Source organism: Ovis aries, chromosome 20, assembly GCF_016772045.2.
Source record: "Ovis aries strain OAR_USU_Benz2616 breed Rambouillet chromosome 20, ARS-UI_Ramb_v3.0, whole genome shotgun sequence".
Classification (NCBI taxonomy): domain Eukaryota; kingdom Metazoa; phylum Chordata; class Mammalia; order Artiodactyla; family Bovidae; genus Ovis; species Ovis aries.
Window position 1 is genome coordinate 29,507,283 of NC_056073.1, and position 19,690 is coordinate 29,526,972.

Here is a 19,690-nt window from a genome sequence, read left to right on the forward strand (position 1 = left end):
GATGTGCACTGTCTGAACTTTTCTTTCCTTCCTTATCCCACATACCTGTTCTGTGTCTGGCCATTATTTCTTCTTTTGGCCACTGGCATGACAGATTTCATCTTTCTCATGCCCTCCTCAAATTATTACCTCTTCATATACTTTTCAGATACATACCAACTTCATATTCTTACATTTCATTTGGAAGATTTTCTCCCTCCTAACAGGTCCCTTCTTTATACTGGATTATTATTTCAGATGGAAAACTCACCAGTTCCAAAGAAAATATAGGGTTATACAGGACCATATGCAGAACACTGGGAGCATTCACCAGGATCCTAAGTGTGAAAAAAAATGGACACAAGATCAAATCAGAACATCAGCAGACAACTCCAGATCTAAGCAACACAACAGAAGGGAAAGGTTCAGAAGATTTAAGATGGTAGTTTTTAAAGCATCTTATGGGTGATGATTCAATGCTCTGATGTCTCATATTAATACTCAGGATACCGACGACTTTTTGTAATGCTGAAGATGGATGGGAGAGCACTAAGGGAATTTTGGGTGACTAAGCTTAAATGAGGAAATCTAAGAATACCAATATGAAGCATGACATTGTAAACAGTGGGATTTAGATTCAAAAGTCAAGGGTTTAACTGAAAAGACCTGACGTAAGATGTTAACATTAGGGGAAGCTGAGTGAAGGGTACATGAGAACTCTGTCTTTACCACTTTTGTGGGGGAAGGGCAGTGACATGCTGCACAGCTTGTGGGATATTAGTTCCCTGACCATGGACTGAACTGGGGCCATGGTAGTGAAAGCCCTGGGTCCTAACCACTGGACTGCCAGGGAACTCCCTCTTTGCAACTTTTCTTATAAGTCTAAAATTATTCCATAAGTTGAAATTTACTAAAAATAAAAGTCCAAAGGTTAAGCCTTGGCTCTAAGGTTTGGATCTTCTGAATCTTCAATTCCTCATCTGTGAAACAGGATAATAATACTCATTTTCCTGTGTGGTTGTTGTGAGAAGCAACTGTGGTGAAGTACATGGAAGCCCTCTGGAAGCAGCGAAGCACTCAGCCAATGCTAGTCAGTGATCCAAGGGAGGATCACGCAGGTATCAGAGGGAAGCAGTAGGCAGAAACAGTGTTTACTATGTGGGTACTGGTCACGGGGAACACCAAAGACCCCTTTATTGTAAAACATCAGCAGCACTCTATGTGATCTTTAGGAATTAAACAGATATAGGTCATCCTAGTATGTTGGCTGTGGCACTGCCATTTATTAATACATTTTTAGAAAAGATTAGCAGTCATCTCAAAGAGAATAAATAAGAGGGATGGGGCTAGTAAGAAACAGGAAAGGGCAAAGGAACCAAAGGGAAATCAGCACCTTCAAAACCCTGAACATTCCTTTTATGGATGTCCCCAGATCAAAACACCAATATCCGCTGGATCATTGAAAAAGCAAGAGAGTTCCAAACAAACATCTACTTCTGCTTTATTGACTATGCCAAAGCCTTTGAGTGTGTGGATCATAACAAACCGTGGAAAATTTTTCAAGAGATGGGAATACCAGACCACTTGATCTGCCTCCTGAGAAATCTGTATGCAGATCAAGAAGCAACAGTTAGAACTGGACATGGAATGACAGACTGGTTCCAAATTGGAAAAGGAGTAGGTCAAGCCTGTACATTGCCACCCTGCTTATTTAACTTATATGCAGAGTACATCATGCAAAATGCTGGGCTGGATGAAGCACAAGCTGGAATTAAGATTGCCGGGAGAAATATCAATAACCTCAGATATGCAGATGACACCACTGATGGCACAAAGTGAAGAAGAACTAAAGAGCCTCTTGATGAAAGTGAAAGAGGAGAGTGAAAAAGTTGGCTTAAAACGACATTCAGAAAACTAAGACCATGGCATCTGGTCCCATCACTTCATGGAAGATAGTTGGGGAAATAATGGAAACAGTGACAGACTTTATATTTTTGGGCTCCAAAATCACCACAGATGGTGACAGTAGCCCTGAAATTAAAAGACACTTGCTCCTTGGAAGAAAAGTTATGACCAACCTAGACAGCATATTAAAAAGCAGAGACATTACTTTGCCAACTAAGGTCTGTCTAGTCAAAGCTATGGTTTTTCCAGTAGTCATATATGGATGTGAGAGTCAGACTCTAAAGAAAGCTGGGTGCTGAAGAATTGATGCTTTTGAACTGTGGTGTTGGAGAAGACTCTTGAGAGTCCCTTGGACAGCAAGGAGGTCCAACAGTCCATCCTAAAGGAAATCAGTCCTGAATGTTCATTGGAAGGACTGATGCTGAAGCTGAAACTCTAATACTTTGGCCACCTGATGCAAAGAGCTGATTCATTTGAAAAGACCAAGACTCTGAGAAAGACTGAAGGTGGGAGGAGAAGGGGATGACAGAGGATGAGATGGTTGGATGGCATCACCAACTCAATGGACATGAGTTTGAGTAAACTCTGGGAGTTGGTGATGGACAGGGAGGCCTGGCGTGCTGCAGTCCATGGGGTCGCAAAGAGTCAGACACGACTGAGCAACTGAACTGAACTGAGACCAAAACACATTTTGTGGAGACAGGTAAAAAGGTGTTTTCTAGTCTTTACCTACCCCACGTGACATGGTGAGTGATCCGGAAAACTTGCACACAGCTTGGATTAGATCAGCTCAGCCACCAGGTGGATCTTCTGATGGCGGATGAGGTTGCAGTGGCGGTTAAAGCTCTTCCCACACTGGTTGCAGTGGTGAGGGCGCTCCCCAGTGTGGCTTCTCTGATGCTCGATGAGAAACGAGCGCTGACTGTAGCTCTTGTTGCACTGGCTGCACTGATATGGCTTTTCTCCCTTGTGGATTCTCTGGTGCTGGATGAGACCAGCACTCTGGCTGAAGGCCTTTCCACACTCCTTACAATGGTACCGTTTCTGAATATTGTGGATTCCTCTGATTAAAAAGACCCGAACTCCAACTGAAGGTTTTCCCACACTCATTACACTCATAGTCTTTCTCCAGTGTGAACTCTTTGATGTCGAACCAGACCCGAGCTTTGAGCAAAGCTCTTTCTACATTCCTCACATCTGTGTGGTCCGGTTCCTACAGGCCTTCCCCAGTGCCTGTCTACCCCACCCTTATGTTCACTGACTTTTCCATGTCAGGGCCCCTGCTGTGATTCCTTCCAGGTCTGTCCATAAGACACTTTCCCACATGGTTCCACTTTCTTATGACAATGTTTCCTTAGCACCAACTCTCTGTCCTTAGTCTGGGTCATTCCACTTGAAACAAAAAAAAGACCAGGTAAATGTCACTTGTTCCCTAAGCCTAGTGATGAATGGGTTGCTATGTGAACAGCAATGCAAGGTGCTGCTGCTTCTGTTTCTTTTTAATCTATGTATTTATTTGGCTTCAGGGGTCTTAGTTGTGGCACATGAGATCTTTGATCTTCATTGTGGCATGCAGAATCTTTTTTTTTTTTAGCTGTGGCATATGAACTCTTAGCTGCTGCATGTGGAATCTAGTTCCCTGACCAGAGATCAAACCCAGGTCCCTGCATTGGGAGCACAGAATCTTAGCCACTGCACGACCAAGGAAGTCCCAAGTGAGGTACTTCTATCCTGATGTCACAGAGTCGCAAGGAGGTTACCGAGGGGCCAGTGTAGCAACACCTTCTTCTAGGTAACGAGGGAAGTTTGCCCTCTTTGGCAAAATGCAGCTAGGTGTCCCCCACATGGATGAGGCCTGAAGAAAATTTTTTTATATTCTTCACAAGAAGAGAATGGTTAGGATCAGAATGGCTTCTCTGGAGTCTTTGCTGTGAATTCCCTCCATACTGTGATGCAGGGAGCCTCAAAGTGACCCTTTCTAAAGAAAGTTATTTTGTGTAGACCTCCATTCATCTGGTCATTTACAGAAAAAGTGCTGAGCTTCTCCTATGCTAGGTGCTGTAGGAAGTACTTTATGTCTTTCTACTCTGTAATCATCCTGGGTGCATCCCCAGGACAAAGCCTCAGCTCTAGTGCTTCTCTCTTCCTGGGAACTCTGACCTCAGAGCTCATTCTCTCACTTCCTTGAAGTTTCTGCTCAATTCTCACCTTCTCAATTCTTCCACTTAAAACTATACTCTGTGTCCCCCATCCATAGCAGTCAAATACCCTGTATGCTCTATTTGTGCTTTATTCTGTAACACCACCTTCTAACAAATTGTATCATCTTATTTACATGCTTATTATTTGTCTCCCCCTGCTACATACAATCTTAACTCCATGGGAACAAGATCTTTCTGGTTTATTCCCTGAGAATCTTGGCTGGTGTACAGTGGTGGCTCAATAAATATTTGTTGAATATTTAGAGAAAGGATTAAAATCAATGTTACTACTACGGCCTGAACTGACTGACCCAGGGGCTGGTGCTGAGGCAAAGGCTGTTCCATAGGACTGGTTCACACTGGACAATAGTCAACCAACCTAACTAGCCTGCCTCTATTTAGATGAGTTGAAGGTGCGGCTGGAGAAGGGCTGCTGTGAATCCTTAGGATGTCTTGGATTCCCCAGGTATGATCACCACTTTGCAACTCAGAAAAACCCAAAACATCAGACTCTTTCTCCGACATCTAACTGCATTGTCCCTCACACTCCTGGATAGGTACCTCTTAGGACTCCTCTGGGATGAGACCAGGCTTCTCCACTTCCTTTTAGCTGGGAGATGACAACAGGTCTGTAAAACATAAATGTGTCTGCAGAGAAGACATGGGCCACAAGTGAGACCAGTACTGCCCTTTTGCTCAAACTTTACATTTACATCTGAAATGTACAAGGGGACTGGGTAGAATATAAAAGCCAAGACATTTTCCACTTTTTAATAATTATCATTTATACAGTGTTCCATGAGTTACAAAGCACTTTCACGTATATTATCAAACTAACCACAAAACCTGTTCATGTTAGTATCCCACTTCTTAAAAGAACTAAAGATATACAAAGGAGTCTGTCTATAGCTAGACAGACTATATTTAGAAAGAAATCTGGAAAACACACAGCAATTTGACAAGAGCAGTTACTCCTGGTGAGTAGGACTTGGAGGAGAACTTTCACTTTTTTACTATGTAAACTTGTATATTTGGGGGATTATTTACTATCTGTATGCATTTTAAAAGAAACTTAAATTCAACGATATAAAGTAATTTTAAATGTTGCTTGGCTAAAAAAATGAAGAGCTGGAACTTGGATTTGGTTCTTGTAGTCTCAAGTACTTCCTACATTGCTTTTACAAAATGGGCTTTTCCTGAACATGTGCACTGACAGCGCTGTAGGGAGCACTCTCTGATCTGTAGAAGCCCTCTGGATACTCTCCTGTAGCCACTGTAGGTGCTTAACACATATTAGTTGAATGAATGAGTGACCAGATGGATGGATGGATAGATGGAGGAAGGACTTACTCAGATGTGCCGTGGAAGAAGGGTTCTCAGCAGGGTTCTAGATGCAGGCTTGGAAGGTAGAAGAAAGGAAAAAATGGCTGAAAAATGAGAAGTCCAAGTTCATGGGGAGAGGAAGAAGAAAGTAACAAAGGAACTGACTGGAAAGATGCCCATTAAGGAGGAAGATAAAACCAGAAGGAATTTTAGTAAGATGAGGTCATGGGAGTCAGAGGAAGGTCTGCAGCGGGCACAGAATTACTCATCAAATGTAGTTTTAACTTAAATTAAGAGATGTGTTCAAAATCATAACTGTGTGATTGCTAGGGTAAATGAAATAAATAGAAGCTAGAAACAGAGCGACAAGAGAAGCTGTAGCTTTGATACACGTGGGGTAATGTGGAAATGAAAACAGGAGACCTCTGCTGTGGATGGATTACCAGAAGGATAACAAAAAGTCAGTAAGAGGCTATGATGTTATATGTGGGGAATTAGATTGGATTTGGAGCCAACTGTGCAGAGAGAGTTAGAATGGAAAGGCAACTGACTCAGCCCCGAGTACCTAGTTTTATACCCACTGGTGCCCAGTGCTGACGCCACTAAGAAGATTACATACAAAAAAAAAAAAAAAAAAAAAAAGGCAAGGTCTATTCCATTGGATTCACTCATCCAGTCTGCCACCTACTAAGTAGATCTCATATTTTTGACTGTAAATGTAAACCCAAATCGACAAGGGTGGCCCTGGTAATTTCTGATAACAGTTATAATATATTAAGCATAATGTGTGCCACGTATTTTTCACAAATTGTGTTCAATGCTCACAGCGACATTTTGAGGTACATATTTGTTATTGACTGAAGTGTGTCCTGCCTACCCCAAATTCATCTGTTGAAGCCTTAACTGTATTTGAAGATAGGGTCTTCAGAGAGGTAATTAAGGTAATTAAAGTTGGGGTCCTAATCCAATAGGACTGATGTCCTTATAATAAGAAGAAGAGATACCCGAGTGCTCTCTTGCTCTCTTTCTCCTCCTCTCTCCACAGGCACGGGTAGAGAGAAATGCCCATGTGAGGACATAGCAAGAAGGCAGCTCACTACAGTCCAGGAATAGAGGTCTCAAACCAACTCTGATGGCATCTTGATCTTGAATTTCTAGCCTCCAAAACTATGAGAAAATAAACTTCTGTTGCTTAAGCCAGTCAGTCTGTGATATTCTGTTATGGCAGCCTGAGCAGACATTTTGCAGATGAAGAAACCTTGATGAACTGATTAAGTAACCTGCCCAAGTACAAGCAGCTTCCAGAAGCTCTGAGCATTGCTGGTAGAGCATTTTTTTCACCCCCTGGTTTCCCAGCTCTGGTTTTCCTGTCCATCTGTGCTTGACCAGGTGGGATATGTTGTACTAGACCAGGTGGGATATGTTCCAACACCAGATAAATCCTGTCCCTCACCCGTCTCTCCGATAGAGTGGGGCTCCTGAGCAGGGTCATGTGTGAGTTGGGGCTCCTTAGGCTGGAACTGAAGGGCCAGTGACATCTGTGCTTCCAGAGACACTGTCCTTTTAGAAAGGACTTCTTGTTCCTGTCTGTAGGCTGCCATCTAGAAACAAAGAAACACGATTTTTTTTCAAGATATAAGATTTGAACTCTGAAGAAATTAACTGTCTAAAGAAACACTTTTCAGAAAGACACAGAAAGCAAGATCTTATTTAATCACCAAAGTCAAGGGGATACAAAGCAGGGGACATAGAGATCCTTGGTGACCAACACATACTTTCCCTGGTGAATCTCCCTTCCTACCTTGTGTTGCGGTTCATCGAGCTCTCTCTCCAGATCCTCCAGCAAAATCACTGCTTCTTCCCCACTCTCTGGACAGTGTTTCTGCATCCAGCCCTGCAGCTCTTGGGGCAGGATGGACAGGAACTACTCCAGCACTAGCAGGTCCAGGATCTGCTCCTTTGTGCTCACATGTGGCCTTAACCACTGGTAGCAAAGTTCCCAGAGTCGAGTGAGAGCCTCTCTTGGTCCAGGAGTCTCCTGGTAGCAGAACTGTCAAAAGTGCCTTCGGGAGATCTCTCTTGCCAGTGGATTACTGTGTTTCAGTCTGGATTCCTGCATTTGGAGATGACTTTCTGCCTCCACTTTTTCTGTCAGAAGTTCTTCCCAAACCTTGGGAGTTTGCGTATCCAGGTATAAAATCTCCTTGGAGTCTATATTCATCTTGACCTTGAATGGCTTAAAAGGCACCCTCTAGCTGGAGCTACAAGTTAGAAACACCTTTGGAAGTTCCCTCCTTTTAATCAGTAAAAGTCATTGTTTAGATAGAAAAATGGCAACAGTTAATGATAGAAACTTCTAATCAATTGTTATAGACCTAAACCTCTTCACTGAAAGTAGTGACTTGCTGACCAAAGAACGAAACAATGGAATAGATAAGGTCATAATGTATGAAAAGCAGACTTTCGAGTTATCCAGACCTCAGTTTTATTCTGATTCTTTTACCAATTGTGCAATCTTGTGCCAATTTCTTATCTTCTTCCAGTCTCAGTTTTTTAATATGAAAAAGAAATAGCAATAATACCTTACAGAGTTCAGGGAGGAATTAGGGACCAAACAGATCACTCAGAATGGTTTAAAAGTTCAGATTAATTGTAAAAAAGTTAAATTAGAGAGAGAGAGAGAAAAAAGAAAACTTTGTTTCTTGTCTTGGACTAAATGAATGAACTTACTTTTACTGAAATCTTTACATGAGTTTTTAAAATGAATCTTCAAAACAACCACTAAGGAGAGTTTCATTTTCACTAAATTTACAGAAAGGAACGCTTAGGTAGACTGCAAATTCTGAGTTTTCCACACTGCTCCGCTGATTCTCACAGTAACAGCCAACACTGCACAACACCCTACAACATGCTTTCAGATACAAGACCACATTTAATCCTCACAATTACCCTCTGAGGTTTGATTACAACCACTATTTCACTAGATAAGAAATGGGGGCCAAGGGAAGTTAAGGAGGTTGCTTACGGTTAAATTATTTACCAGGACAGTCCTAGGAATCTACAGAAGCCCAAGGGAGAAGTCTGCTCACACCCAGGCAGGGCCTGATTCCCAGGAAGGCTGTCTCCAAAATGTCAGGAAGAGCAGCCCAGCAGCTGAATTTCAGCGTTACTGGCCGTGGGGCAGACATCTAGGGAATCGGAATCCAGGGTTAAGGGGTGGGAGGGGGAGGATAGGGAGCCCTGATAATGTCTCTTTAATCCCTAGGCTCCCCAGGGATTTAGATGCACTCCAAGGTTTGGGAATCAGTGAACCATGGGAAAGCGAATTGGAAAACGTCACATTCTTCACTGGAAAATCAGTCAATTCAACGCCCCTTCACCGGCTGTCCATGAGGAAGGCTACAGAAAGTCTACAAATTTGTCCTCAACTTCCTTGTACCCAGATATTTCCCCAGACTTCAGGCATTTCCTGTCCTGAGTCCTATATATTTTCATATATAGTTTTGATTTCTCACATACATTAGGAGATAGATGGATAGATAGGCATTAAGCTATTTTACAATTAGCTTCCCCCACCCCCATCACTTCCTTTACCGTTTTCATGTCATGTATCTCAGACATCTTTATGGGTCATGTTGGTCTACCTCATTTAATGGCTGTGTAATTCACAGGGAAGACCCTTCGTCCCGGCAACCCTCTCCCGCGCAAGGTATTCCCAGCCCGGGAGACTGGTCGGCTCTAGGTCCCCGGGCACGACCACCGCTCGCTCCCCTCCATCCTCCCCGAGCCCAGGTTCACTTTTCACACCCCTTTCTCAGCCACACCCACTCCACCCAGGTTCTCGGGCCGCCTCTGCAGACCTGGAAAAGGCGAGGGGGTGGGGTGTCCCGAGTTGGGTGTCCCGCCCCAGCACTGGGAAGAGCGCTCCGGGAACAGCAGCCCGGAGGGTAAGAAGAAAGCCCACCGCGGGCCCACTGCGCACAGGCACTTCCGGTCGGTCTAGGATTCCGAGTCTCGTTTCCTACCTCCTGCGCCGGCCTCACCTGGAAAAGTGAAAGTGAAGTCGCTCAGTCGTGTCCGACTCTTAGCGACCCCATGGACTGTAGCCCACCAGGCTCCTCCGTCCATGGGATTTTCCAGGCAAGAATACTGGAGTGGGTTGCTATTTCCTTCTGCAGTTCAGTTCAGTTCAGTCGCTCAGTCGTGTCCAACTCTGCGACCCCATGAATCGCAGCATGCCAGGCCTCCCTGTCCATCACCAGCTCCTAGAGTTCACTCAGACTCACGGCCATCGAGTCAGTGATACCATCCAGCCATCTCATCCTAGGTCGTCCCCTTCTCCTCCTGCCCCCAATCCCTCCCAGCATCAGAGTCTTCTCCAATGAGTCAACTCTTCGCATGAGGTGGCCAAAGTACTGGAGTTTCAGCTTTAGCATCATTCCTTCCAAAGAAATCCCAGGGCTGATCTCCTTCAGAATGGACTGGTTGGATCTCCTTGCAGTCCAAGGGACTCTCAAGAGTCTTCTCCAACACCACAGTTCAAAAGCATCAATTCTTTGGCGGTCAGCCTTCTTCACAGTCCAACTCTCACATCCATACATGACCACAGGAAAAACCATAGCCTTGACTAGACGGACCTTAGTTGGCAAAGTAATGTCTCTGCTTTTGAATATACTATCTAGGTTGGTCATAACCTTTCTTCCAAGGAGTAAGCGTCTTTTAATTTCATGGCTGCAGTCGCCATCTGCAGTGATTTTGGAGCCCCTCAAAATAAAATCTGACACTGTTTCCACTGTTTCCCCATCTATTTCCCATGAAGTAATGGGACCAGATGCCATGATCTTCGTTTTCTGAATGTTGAGCTTTAAGCCAACTCTTTCACTCTCCTCTTTCACTTCCTTCTCCAAGCAGCCCCCAATTTCCTGAGCATCCATGTGGATATCAATGGTGAATCACATAATCAGAATTCCATATGTATGTGGACCCCAGTTAGGTTTTAAACTGAAAACAGAGAGGAAGCACAGACCATAATTATTGAACATGATTAAAAAAAATTTAAAAAAGTAATACACGAACTACAGTTTTTAAAAAACCTAAGACAATGCCAAAATTAAAGGGTGGGAATCCCCCCTGTCCCTCTTTAGCATGACTTCCTTGAGGTAAACAGTCAACTGCCATTAGCTTGGAATTTTCATATATAGTTTTGATTTCTCACATACATTAGGAGATAGATGGATAGATAGGCATTAAGCTATTTTACAATTAGCTTCCCCCACCCCCATCACTTCCTTTAACATTTTTATGTCATATATCTCAGACATCTTTATGGGTCATGTTGGTCTACCTCATTTAATGGCTGTGTAACAGTACATCAAGCACCTGCCTCCCAATTTACTTACCCAGACCCCTACATATTGATAGAGGTCTTCTTTCCTTCTTCCCGCCATCCCCACCCCCACCCCCAACAGTCGTCTGGATTTCTAGTAGTGTTGGGTTGCCAAAAAGTATTGGGTTCTGAACAAATTTTTTGGCCAATGCAATAAATACAAAATCAATCCCAAATCAGTTACATTACGTTTACTGGTACAAAGGAGTGTAATTATAAGTAGTTAGTCATTCATCAATTTTATTATGCCAACTAGAACGGCGGCATTTCATAGATTAAACTATGTTTTGTTTTAACAGGACCTCATTATTTATTTTATCACAGCAGCAAGAAAACATCTTCCATGCTAATGGAGGTTCCATGATGGGTTTTAACTCCAAAACTGCAGCTGTATAAATTTCTTTAGTTGCTTTCCTCAATGTTGCCACCTGAAGGCATTAAATAAACTCAGGTTTCATCCTTTACTTTAACTTCTTCCAAATATCCAATAACTGTGTAATCATTAAGAGCACCAGCATGAAGAGAATTTGCCCCAAATTCTGATCACTTTCTCCAATATACCTCACGTGAAAAGCCCTCAGTACAACTTTCCTAAAAACTATATAATGAGAATAAATGCTCACCTTCTCTTGGGCTTTAAATATATTATTCTCTTCCATTTTTTATGCCCATCTGCAACAAGTAAACACAGTTACCATATGCTTAAATATCTCATTGACAGTTGATTAGGCTCTGTAACTTGTTTGTGTGATTTTTAAGTAGATAAACTACAGGACTCAGGCCAATTCAACTTAGGGTCAAGTAAACAGCACGCTGGACTTCCTTATAGTTAAACAGCTAGGAGAAAGTCTGTCTCCTGCTTTTCTGTCTGGAGGAAGATTCCCCTGCAGCAGTACCTTGATGAGTGTCCTAGGACAGAAGGAATTATTTTTAACTTAGAATTGGAAATCTCTACTGAAAATATTTAAAATGCCACTCAGCTTAGGGACAAGAAGAAATGCTGATTACTCAGCTAGCAAAAACATTGAGGGTCATCTGAATCTGGAAACAGGCATATTTATGATACTGACTCGACTGTGTGTTTTATCATAAGTTCAAAAAGAGGAAGAAGGAGAAGGAAGAGGAAATATTTGGAGGATTGCCAGCAAAGAAAGTAAGGAACTAGCTGGCAGCTGAATAGATTCAAGTGTAAAAATATTTGTGTCCCATATGAATCTTAACCCATCATGTGAGAGGTTTCAGTAAGAAGTGGGGAAGCTGATCTCCCCATGGATATCACCAACTGCTTATTCAGCTACTTCAGGATTTGGTCAAGGAACTTTTGAACATGGTGACCTTGACTACCATGATGAAAGATGTTCATAGACTAAAAAAAAAAGAGGCTTTCTTTCACTAAAGCTAATCCAGACATCACCACTGTTGAGCTGCAACCACAAGATGGTGTAATATCCCAGTAGGAATAGCCAGTCACCTAGGGTCAAACTGATTACATTGGACTCTCTATGAATCTGCCAGCCAATGCAAGAGGCACTGGAGGGGCAGGTTCAATCTCTGGGTGGGAAAGATCTCCGGGAGAAAGAAATAGCAACCCACTCCAGTATTCTTGCTGGGAAAATCCCAGAAAGAGGAGGAGCCTGGTGGGCTACAGTCCATGGGGTCTCAAAGAGTCTGACATGACTGAGTAACTGAGCGCATACTCTATGACAGAGAAAACAAAATTTTACTTCAAAGCACTGGACACTTGTGTTAGGTGTCTATTGGTTTTCTATGCCATGTTTCTGTCAGTACTGACTTGATGAAAGCCCTATTCATGCTGCCCCAAATTAGTTGGGTATTAGCATGAAATGATTTTCCCCCAATCTCTATTTTTAATTGGGTATTTGTGAATCCTTTCTTGTCCTTTAATGATAGTTTGACAGATCCCGTAGCTTTCTGGCTAATTTTCTCTATTAAAGATCTCATCCAAATTTGTTCCTAATTTAAAATTGCATTATCTATTGAATAAATTATAGAGCCATGGTTTCAAAGTACAAAAAGTACAAAAGAGACTACATCGAAACATTCCCCTTTGATTTTTCTCTTCTGTTGAGCTTGACAATGGTATCATTGTTCCACAGGAAAATGTTCTCGTTTATTAAAGATGAGAACTGAAGAACAAGGGTGGTATGTCATGATGTCTATAATTTACTATAAAATACTTCAGCAGAGAGAGAGTGTGTGTGAGAGAGCACAAATATGGCAAAATGAACACTTATAAATGTAGATGAGTATATGGTGTTCATTATATAATCACACATAGACCTTTGGGAGTAACTATTTCAAAATACAGATTTTTTAAGACTATTAAAAAAAATCCCAGTTCAGTTCACCTTGAGATTTGCCTCAGATGAGTTTTACTGCCAAATTTATGGGGGAAAAAAGAGTTCAGAATTGTATGGATTTTAGAACTGTGGACGGAGAAGGCAATGGCAACCCATGCCAGTGATCTTGTCTGGAAAATCCCAGGGACGACGGCGGAGCCTGGTGGGGAGTCTCTGGGGTGGCACAGAGTCGGACATGACTGAAGCGACTTAGCAGCAGCAACAGCAGTAGAACTGTGGATAAGAGATCCTGGATATGTACTAGAGTCTCTCTCTCATCTATTTAAATATTTTTAAATTTAAGAAATTTTTAATAAAAATTTTCATTGTATTCTTACCTTTGGTCACTTAATTGCACTCCCTAGAAACAGCCAAAGCTCTTGATTTCTTTTGTAGGTTTTCGGGGGTATTTTATACACGTAGAAGCAATTATTTATTTATAATTTAACTCCATTATTTTATACACATAGTAGGATATTATGCACACAGCTCCTCTGCTTGCTTAATTTTGGAGTTTTTCCCATAGCCATAGGCATAGATCTCTTTGTTTTTGACTGTTGTATAATATTCTATCATATAGATTTATTTAGCCAGTCCTCTATTGATGAGCAATTAGATTATTTCCAAATATTTTCTATTTATAAATAATACTGTACTAAATGTTTTTATGTATATATCATCTTACACATATATGAGTATATCTGCAGGATAAATTCCTAAAAGTAGAATTTCTGAGTCAAAGAATATTCATTTATTATAAACTATTAAATTGCCTTCAAAAGTAGTTGTGAAAATTTCAGCTCTCTATCTGAAAGTGATATCACCCCCAATCTTCATCAAACTTTTTGATGTTTGCCAATATACTAATCCCTTATGTTTTCTGTAATGCCAAGGAAGGCCTCCATTGTGCCAAGACTATAAAAGAAAATTCTCATGTGGTTTTTTCTAGGACTTTTGCAGCTTTATTTTTTTCCTATTTAAATTCTTGAACCACCTAGAAATTACTCAGTTGTAAAATATGAGATGTGGATTGTGCTCTTTTTTTTTTGTTTTTCAGATGTCTATCTACTCAGACATCAGTTTTCATCCCAATCCCAAAGAAGGGCAATGGAAAAGAATGTTCAAACTACTGCACAATTGCACTCATTTCACATGCTAGCAAAGTAATTCTCAAAATTCTCCAAGCCAGGCTTCAACATGAACTGTGAACTTCCAGATATTCAAGCAGAATTTAGAAAAGGCAGAGGAACCAGAGATCAAATTGCCAACATCCACTGGATCATCAAAAAAGCAAGAGAATTCCAGGAAAACATCTACTTCTGCTTTATTGATTACGCCAAAGCCTTTGACTGTGTAGATCAAACCAAACTAGCAAATTCTTAAAGAGGTGGGAATACCAGACCACTTTACCTGCTTCCTGAGAAATCTGTATGGAGGTCAAGAAGCAACAGTTGGAACTGGACATGGAACAACAGACTGGTTACAAATTGGGAAAGGAGTACATCAAGACTGTATACTGTCACCTTGCTCATTTAACATTGATGCAGAGTATATCATGTGAAATGCTGGGCTGGATGAATGAACTACAAGCTGGAATCAAGATTGCTGGGAGAAATATTGATAACCTCAGATATGCAGATGATACCACTGTTATGGTAGAAAGTCAAGAGGAACTAAAGAGTCTCTTGAAAGTGAAAGAGAAGAGTGAAAAAGCTGACATAAAACTCAACATTCAGAAAATGAAAATCATGGCATCCGGTCCCATCGCTTCATGGCCAATAGATGGGGAAACAGTGAGAGACTTTATTTTGGGGGGCTCCAAAATCACTGCAGATGGTGACTGCAGCCATGAAATTAAAAGATGCTTCCTCCTTAGAAGAAAAGCTATGACCAACCTAGACAACATATTAAAAAACAGAGACATTACTTTGCTGACAAAGGTCCATCTAATCAAAGCTACAGTTTTTCCAGTAGTCATGTATGGATATGAGAGTTGGACTATAAAGAAAGCTGAGCACTGAAGAACTGATGCTTTTGAACAGTGGTGTTGGAGATGATTCTTGAGAGTCCCTTGGACTGCAAGGAGATCCAACCAGTCCATCCTAAAGGAAATCAGTCCTGAATATTCATTGGAAGGATTGATGCTGAAGCTGAAACTCCAATATTTTGGCCACCTGATAGGAAGAACTGACTCACTGGAAAAGACCCTGGTGCTGGGAAAGAGTGAAGGCAGGAGGAGAAGGGGATGGCAGAGGATGAGACGGTTGGATGGTATCACGGAGTTGACAGACATGAGTTTGAGCAAGCTCCAGAGTTGGTGATGGACAGGGAAGCCTGGCATGCTGCAGTCCATGGGGTCGCATAGTCAGACACAACTAAGTGACTGATCTGAACTGAACTACCCAGATGTCCCAGAACCATTTATTGAGTGATCTTTTCTCCACTGACTTGAAATACCATTTTTATCAAATTCGTAAATATTTGTGCTTACTTCTGGTTTTTCTATCCTGTTCATACTATAATGTTTTTTCATTGAAGTTTGTTTTAAATCCCAAAAGACTTGTTCGTCCTTGTTATTCTTTTCTGAATTTTCCTGGCTACTAATGCTTGTTTACTCTTCACACAAACTTTAGAAGGTATTTATCCAGTTTGAAAACAAAATTCTATGTTAATATTTATTGGCTTTATATTAACACCTAGACTAATGATAGATGGAAGCTGACATTTTGTCTTGGGATCCCGGATGAGCCCTCAAGATGATAGCTTATGGTTAATGGTGCTGCTGGATTTGTGACCTTGGAAGAAGATTTAACTCTGGCGCCAAAGACAGTCTCTGTTACTCAGAGCTTTGAGTAGATTTTATTAAACCAACAGGGATAGAGGAAGCTTCCAACAATAGGCACTGGAAGGGCGCAGGAGAGTACCCCCCTTGCCAGTTTTTGCAAGGTATCTTATACTCATTAGCAAGCTGTTGATCATAGATCAACCTCAAGGCTGACAGAGTTGCACCAGGTGCAGCTCCCTCCCAGAACATACCTATCTGCACAAGGGGAGTCCTCTGTAGGTGAGAAACATTGTATGTCTTGAAGGAAAACAGACTTCTAAACAAGATACATAGTTTCATTAATATAACTTAATAAAAACTTTTCCATGAGTAAGATGTACTATTTTGTAGGGCAATTAGCAGCTCAAGGTGGAAAAAAGTTACTTTCAGGCGGAACCCATTGTCCTTATAGCAACACAGAACTAAAGGCTCATGCTAAGTGGTTAAAGTGGGAGCAAAGGAATGCAGGGAAAAAAAGTGTGGCCGCTTGCCAGTTTGTCTCCTCCTGGGGCTTGGGGACCACAGCCCTCCCTAGCGTTAACCCTTTCACTAACATGTAGAGAAAATTGATATGACTTTCTCTCCGTATCTGGCTTCAGTAAAGATTAAAGTTTTCTTATTATTGACCTGGTATTTTCCTCTTAAATTTATTTCTCAACAAAACAAAAAGACAACCTAATGAATGAGAGAAAAGATTTGCATATGATGTGATTGATAACTGGTCAGTGCCCAAATACATAAGTAGCTCATTTAACTCAAAGCAAAACTAAAGAAACCAAAAAACCCAACCTGATTAAAAGATGAGCAGGAGACCAGAAGAGACGTTTTCCCAAAAAAGACATGCAGCTGGTCAACAGGCACCTGAAAAGATGCTCAACCTTGCTAATCATCAAGGAATTGTTAATGAAAACCACAATGAGACCTCTCACACCTGTCAGAATGGTTATCCTCAAAAAGTGTATAAATAACAAATGTTGGAGAAAATATAGAGGAAAGGAACCCTTTTCACAGTTGGTGGGAATGTAAATTGATGAAGCCGCTATGAAAAACAATATGGAAGTGCTTCAAAAACTAAAAATAGAACTACCATGGCGGTGGTGGTTTAGTCACCAAGTTGTGTCTGACTGTTGTGACCCCATGGATTGCAGCCTGCCAGGCTTCTCTGTCCATGGGATTCTCCAGGCAAGAATATTGGAGTGGGTTGCCATTTCCTTCTACAAGAACTACCACATGATTCAGCAATTCCATTCCTAGATATAGACCCAAATAAAATAAAAACACTAATTCAAAAACATACATGCACACAAATGTTCATAGCAGCATTATTTATAATAGTCAAGATGTGGAAGCAGCCTAAGTGTCAATTAACAGGTGAATGAATAAAGAAGATGTGCATATACACAATGGAATATTATTTAGCCATAAAAAGAATGAAACTCTGCTATTTAAAAAATGTGGATGGACCTAGATGCTACTATGCTTAGTGAAATAAGTTAGACAGAGAAAGATAAATACTTCATATTATCAGTTATATATGGAACCTTAAAAAGAAACCAAATGAATAAATATAACAAAATAGAAAAAAATTATTTCTGTTTTATCTCTTTTGTTGCTATTGAAAACGGAGATCTTTTCTTTCATTCAGTGTGTGTGAAGGCAATTGATTTCTCTTGTTTATTTTTATAAGTATATTTAGTTTTATAAACAAATCCTTAGATACCTTCAGATAATTTTAACTCTTTTCTAACTTATTTTTCATTAAATGCATTGTCTAGTTCCTGCAGAGCAATATAAAACAATAGTCATCAGAATGGACATTTTTCTAACATGTTGCTAACTTCAAAGAGAGGGCATAAGATGTTTCCTCTGAAAGCAGGATGGTGTTGATGTAAGTTAGATATGTTTATCATGGTTAAGTAAGGAAATATCTATTCTTTTATTTAAATGTTTAATCTATCAAAATGGATGTTAACATAATAAAATGCTTTTTCCATATCTACTAAATGTAGATGTTTCTTGTGAGATATGCTAATATGGTGAATTGTGTTTAAAAGTTTTAAAATTTAAAACAATTTTAATGCTCATCTCCATCTTGCCATAGAAAAATTTTTACTCCTCTAATGTGCTGCTGGATTCTGTTTACTCTGATTTTATTTAGGATTCAGCATAAATAAAAATATGTGGTTTTCTTTTTTAATTAATTGATTTTTGGTTGCATGGGTCTTGTCTCTGCTCAGTAGTTGAGGTCCATGGAGTCTTTGCTCTTTGGCATGTGGAATCTTTCCAAGACTGTGTTCCCACATTGGCAGGTGGATTCTTATCCACTGCACCACCAGGGAAGAACTAGGTGGGTTTTCTTATTGGTAATCAATTTTACTTTAAAGATCATTATTTGCTCCCCATTCCCATCCAAGATCGAACATTCTCTTCTATTTCTTTATTCTAACAGTTTTAAATGCATTAGAATTATCTGTTCTGTAATTTGTTTATTAAAATTCATCTGTGAAACTTACGTCTGATACTTTTTCAGGGTAGTTTGTTGACAGCTTTATGTCTTCAATTGTAACTGGTCTGTTCGGATTTTTAAATTTCTTTTAGAGTCATTTCCGTATATTTTCTAGAAATACACATATCCAGGTTCTTAAAATTACTCTGCATAGCGTTGATTAGGGTAGTATCTTTTAGTTTTACCTGAATTTGAAATTATGAACATTCCTTCCATACTGGACTGTGCCCTGCGACCAAGAGAGTTGCAGGAACTCTCCCCAAAGAGAACGCGAACCTCTGGACTGAATGAAACTGGAGCGGAAGGGGCAACGCATCTCCTCTAGACTCACACCTTTTCAACGCACGCGCCATTCTAGACAGGTTATTTGAAGGTCCGTGGGAGCTGGAGATGCAAGAGAAAGAAGAACTCAAAGAACTGGAGCAAATAAGGGGGGCTGAGCGAGCAGAAGGCGCAGGTGGGGGGATTCCTCCAAGGCAGTGGGATCGCAGAAACCGCAGCCAAGGCTGCCAGTCCATTTCACTTAAACATCATCGCAAACACCACCTGATAACTGTCCTACTATGTAACGGTTAACTTTCTGGGCTTTGAATCTGGCGATCGGAGTTCATATCCTTCATATATCTCGAAGCGACCTTTGGATCGTTTAGCTTTGCCTCTCGGGTAAGTGACTAGGAGGAGCTCGTTTCTGCCTCCCCAACCCCGCTTTATTTTTTCTCCCCCGTTTTGAGTAACAACCCTTTCCGACGTAACTATACGTTTAGCTTCAAGGAAAGAGTTATATTTCAAAGCGAAGGAGTTCTCAAGTCATCATTTAATGGCTCTTTATGTGATTCCCAAGTGGCCTGAGCCCTGGAGAAGTCAGAAACGGGCATTTTCTCTTGAAAGTTTACAGACTCCTGGGGAGCCGGTGGAAAGGGAGGGAGAGTGAGATTTCCTGAGATGAAGACGCTCTCTGGCCTCAGAATCAAGAACCCTCCTCGCTGCCCGCCGTGCCCCGAACGCTGCTCACGGATGTGCAACCACTGTCTAGGTTTTCCACACGTGTATACAAAAATTGCTCATTTTCTATCTGAAATTCACATATAGCTGGGCATTGTTTCACCTGGCACCCTACCGCCGACCTCCAGCGGGGGGGGGGGCGTTCTTCGCCGAGGGGCATCTGCGGGAAGCGACCTCTCTGTTCGCTGGGATAATTCTCGAGAG

The 19,690-nt window shown here is 41.2% G+C and overlaps 1 protein-coding gene across 1 annotated transcript; it reads right to left on the reverse strand.

Moving 5' to 3' along the window:
* Nucleotides 1-2,664: 2,664 nt before the first annotated feature.
* Nucleotides 2,665-8,301, reverse strand: ZSCAN9 (zinc finger and SCAN domain containing 9). Its single transcript, XM_060403368.1, is given in 7 exon segments — nt 2,665-2,950; nt 2,952-3,005; nt 3,007-3,263; nt 4,633-4,786; nt 6,093-6,105; nt 6,862-7,009; nt 7,210-8,301. Coding segments are annotated over 7 exon segments (1,332 nt in total). The 5' UTR covers nt 7,630-8,301.
* Nucleotides 8,302-19,690: the final 11,389 nt, after the last annotated feature.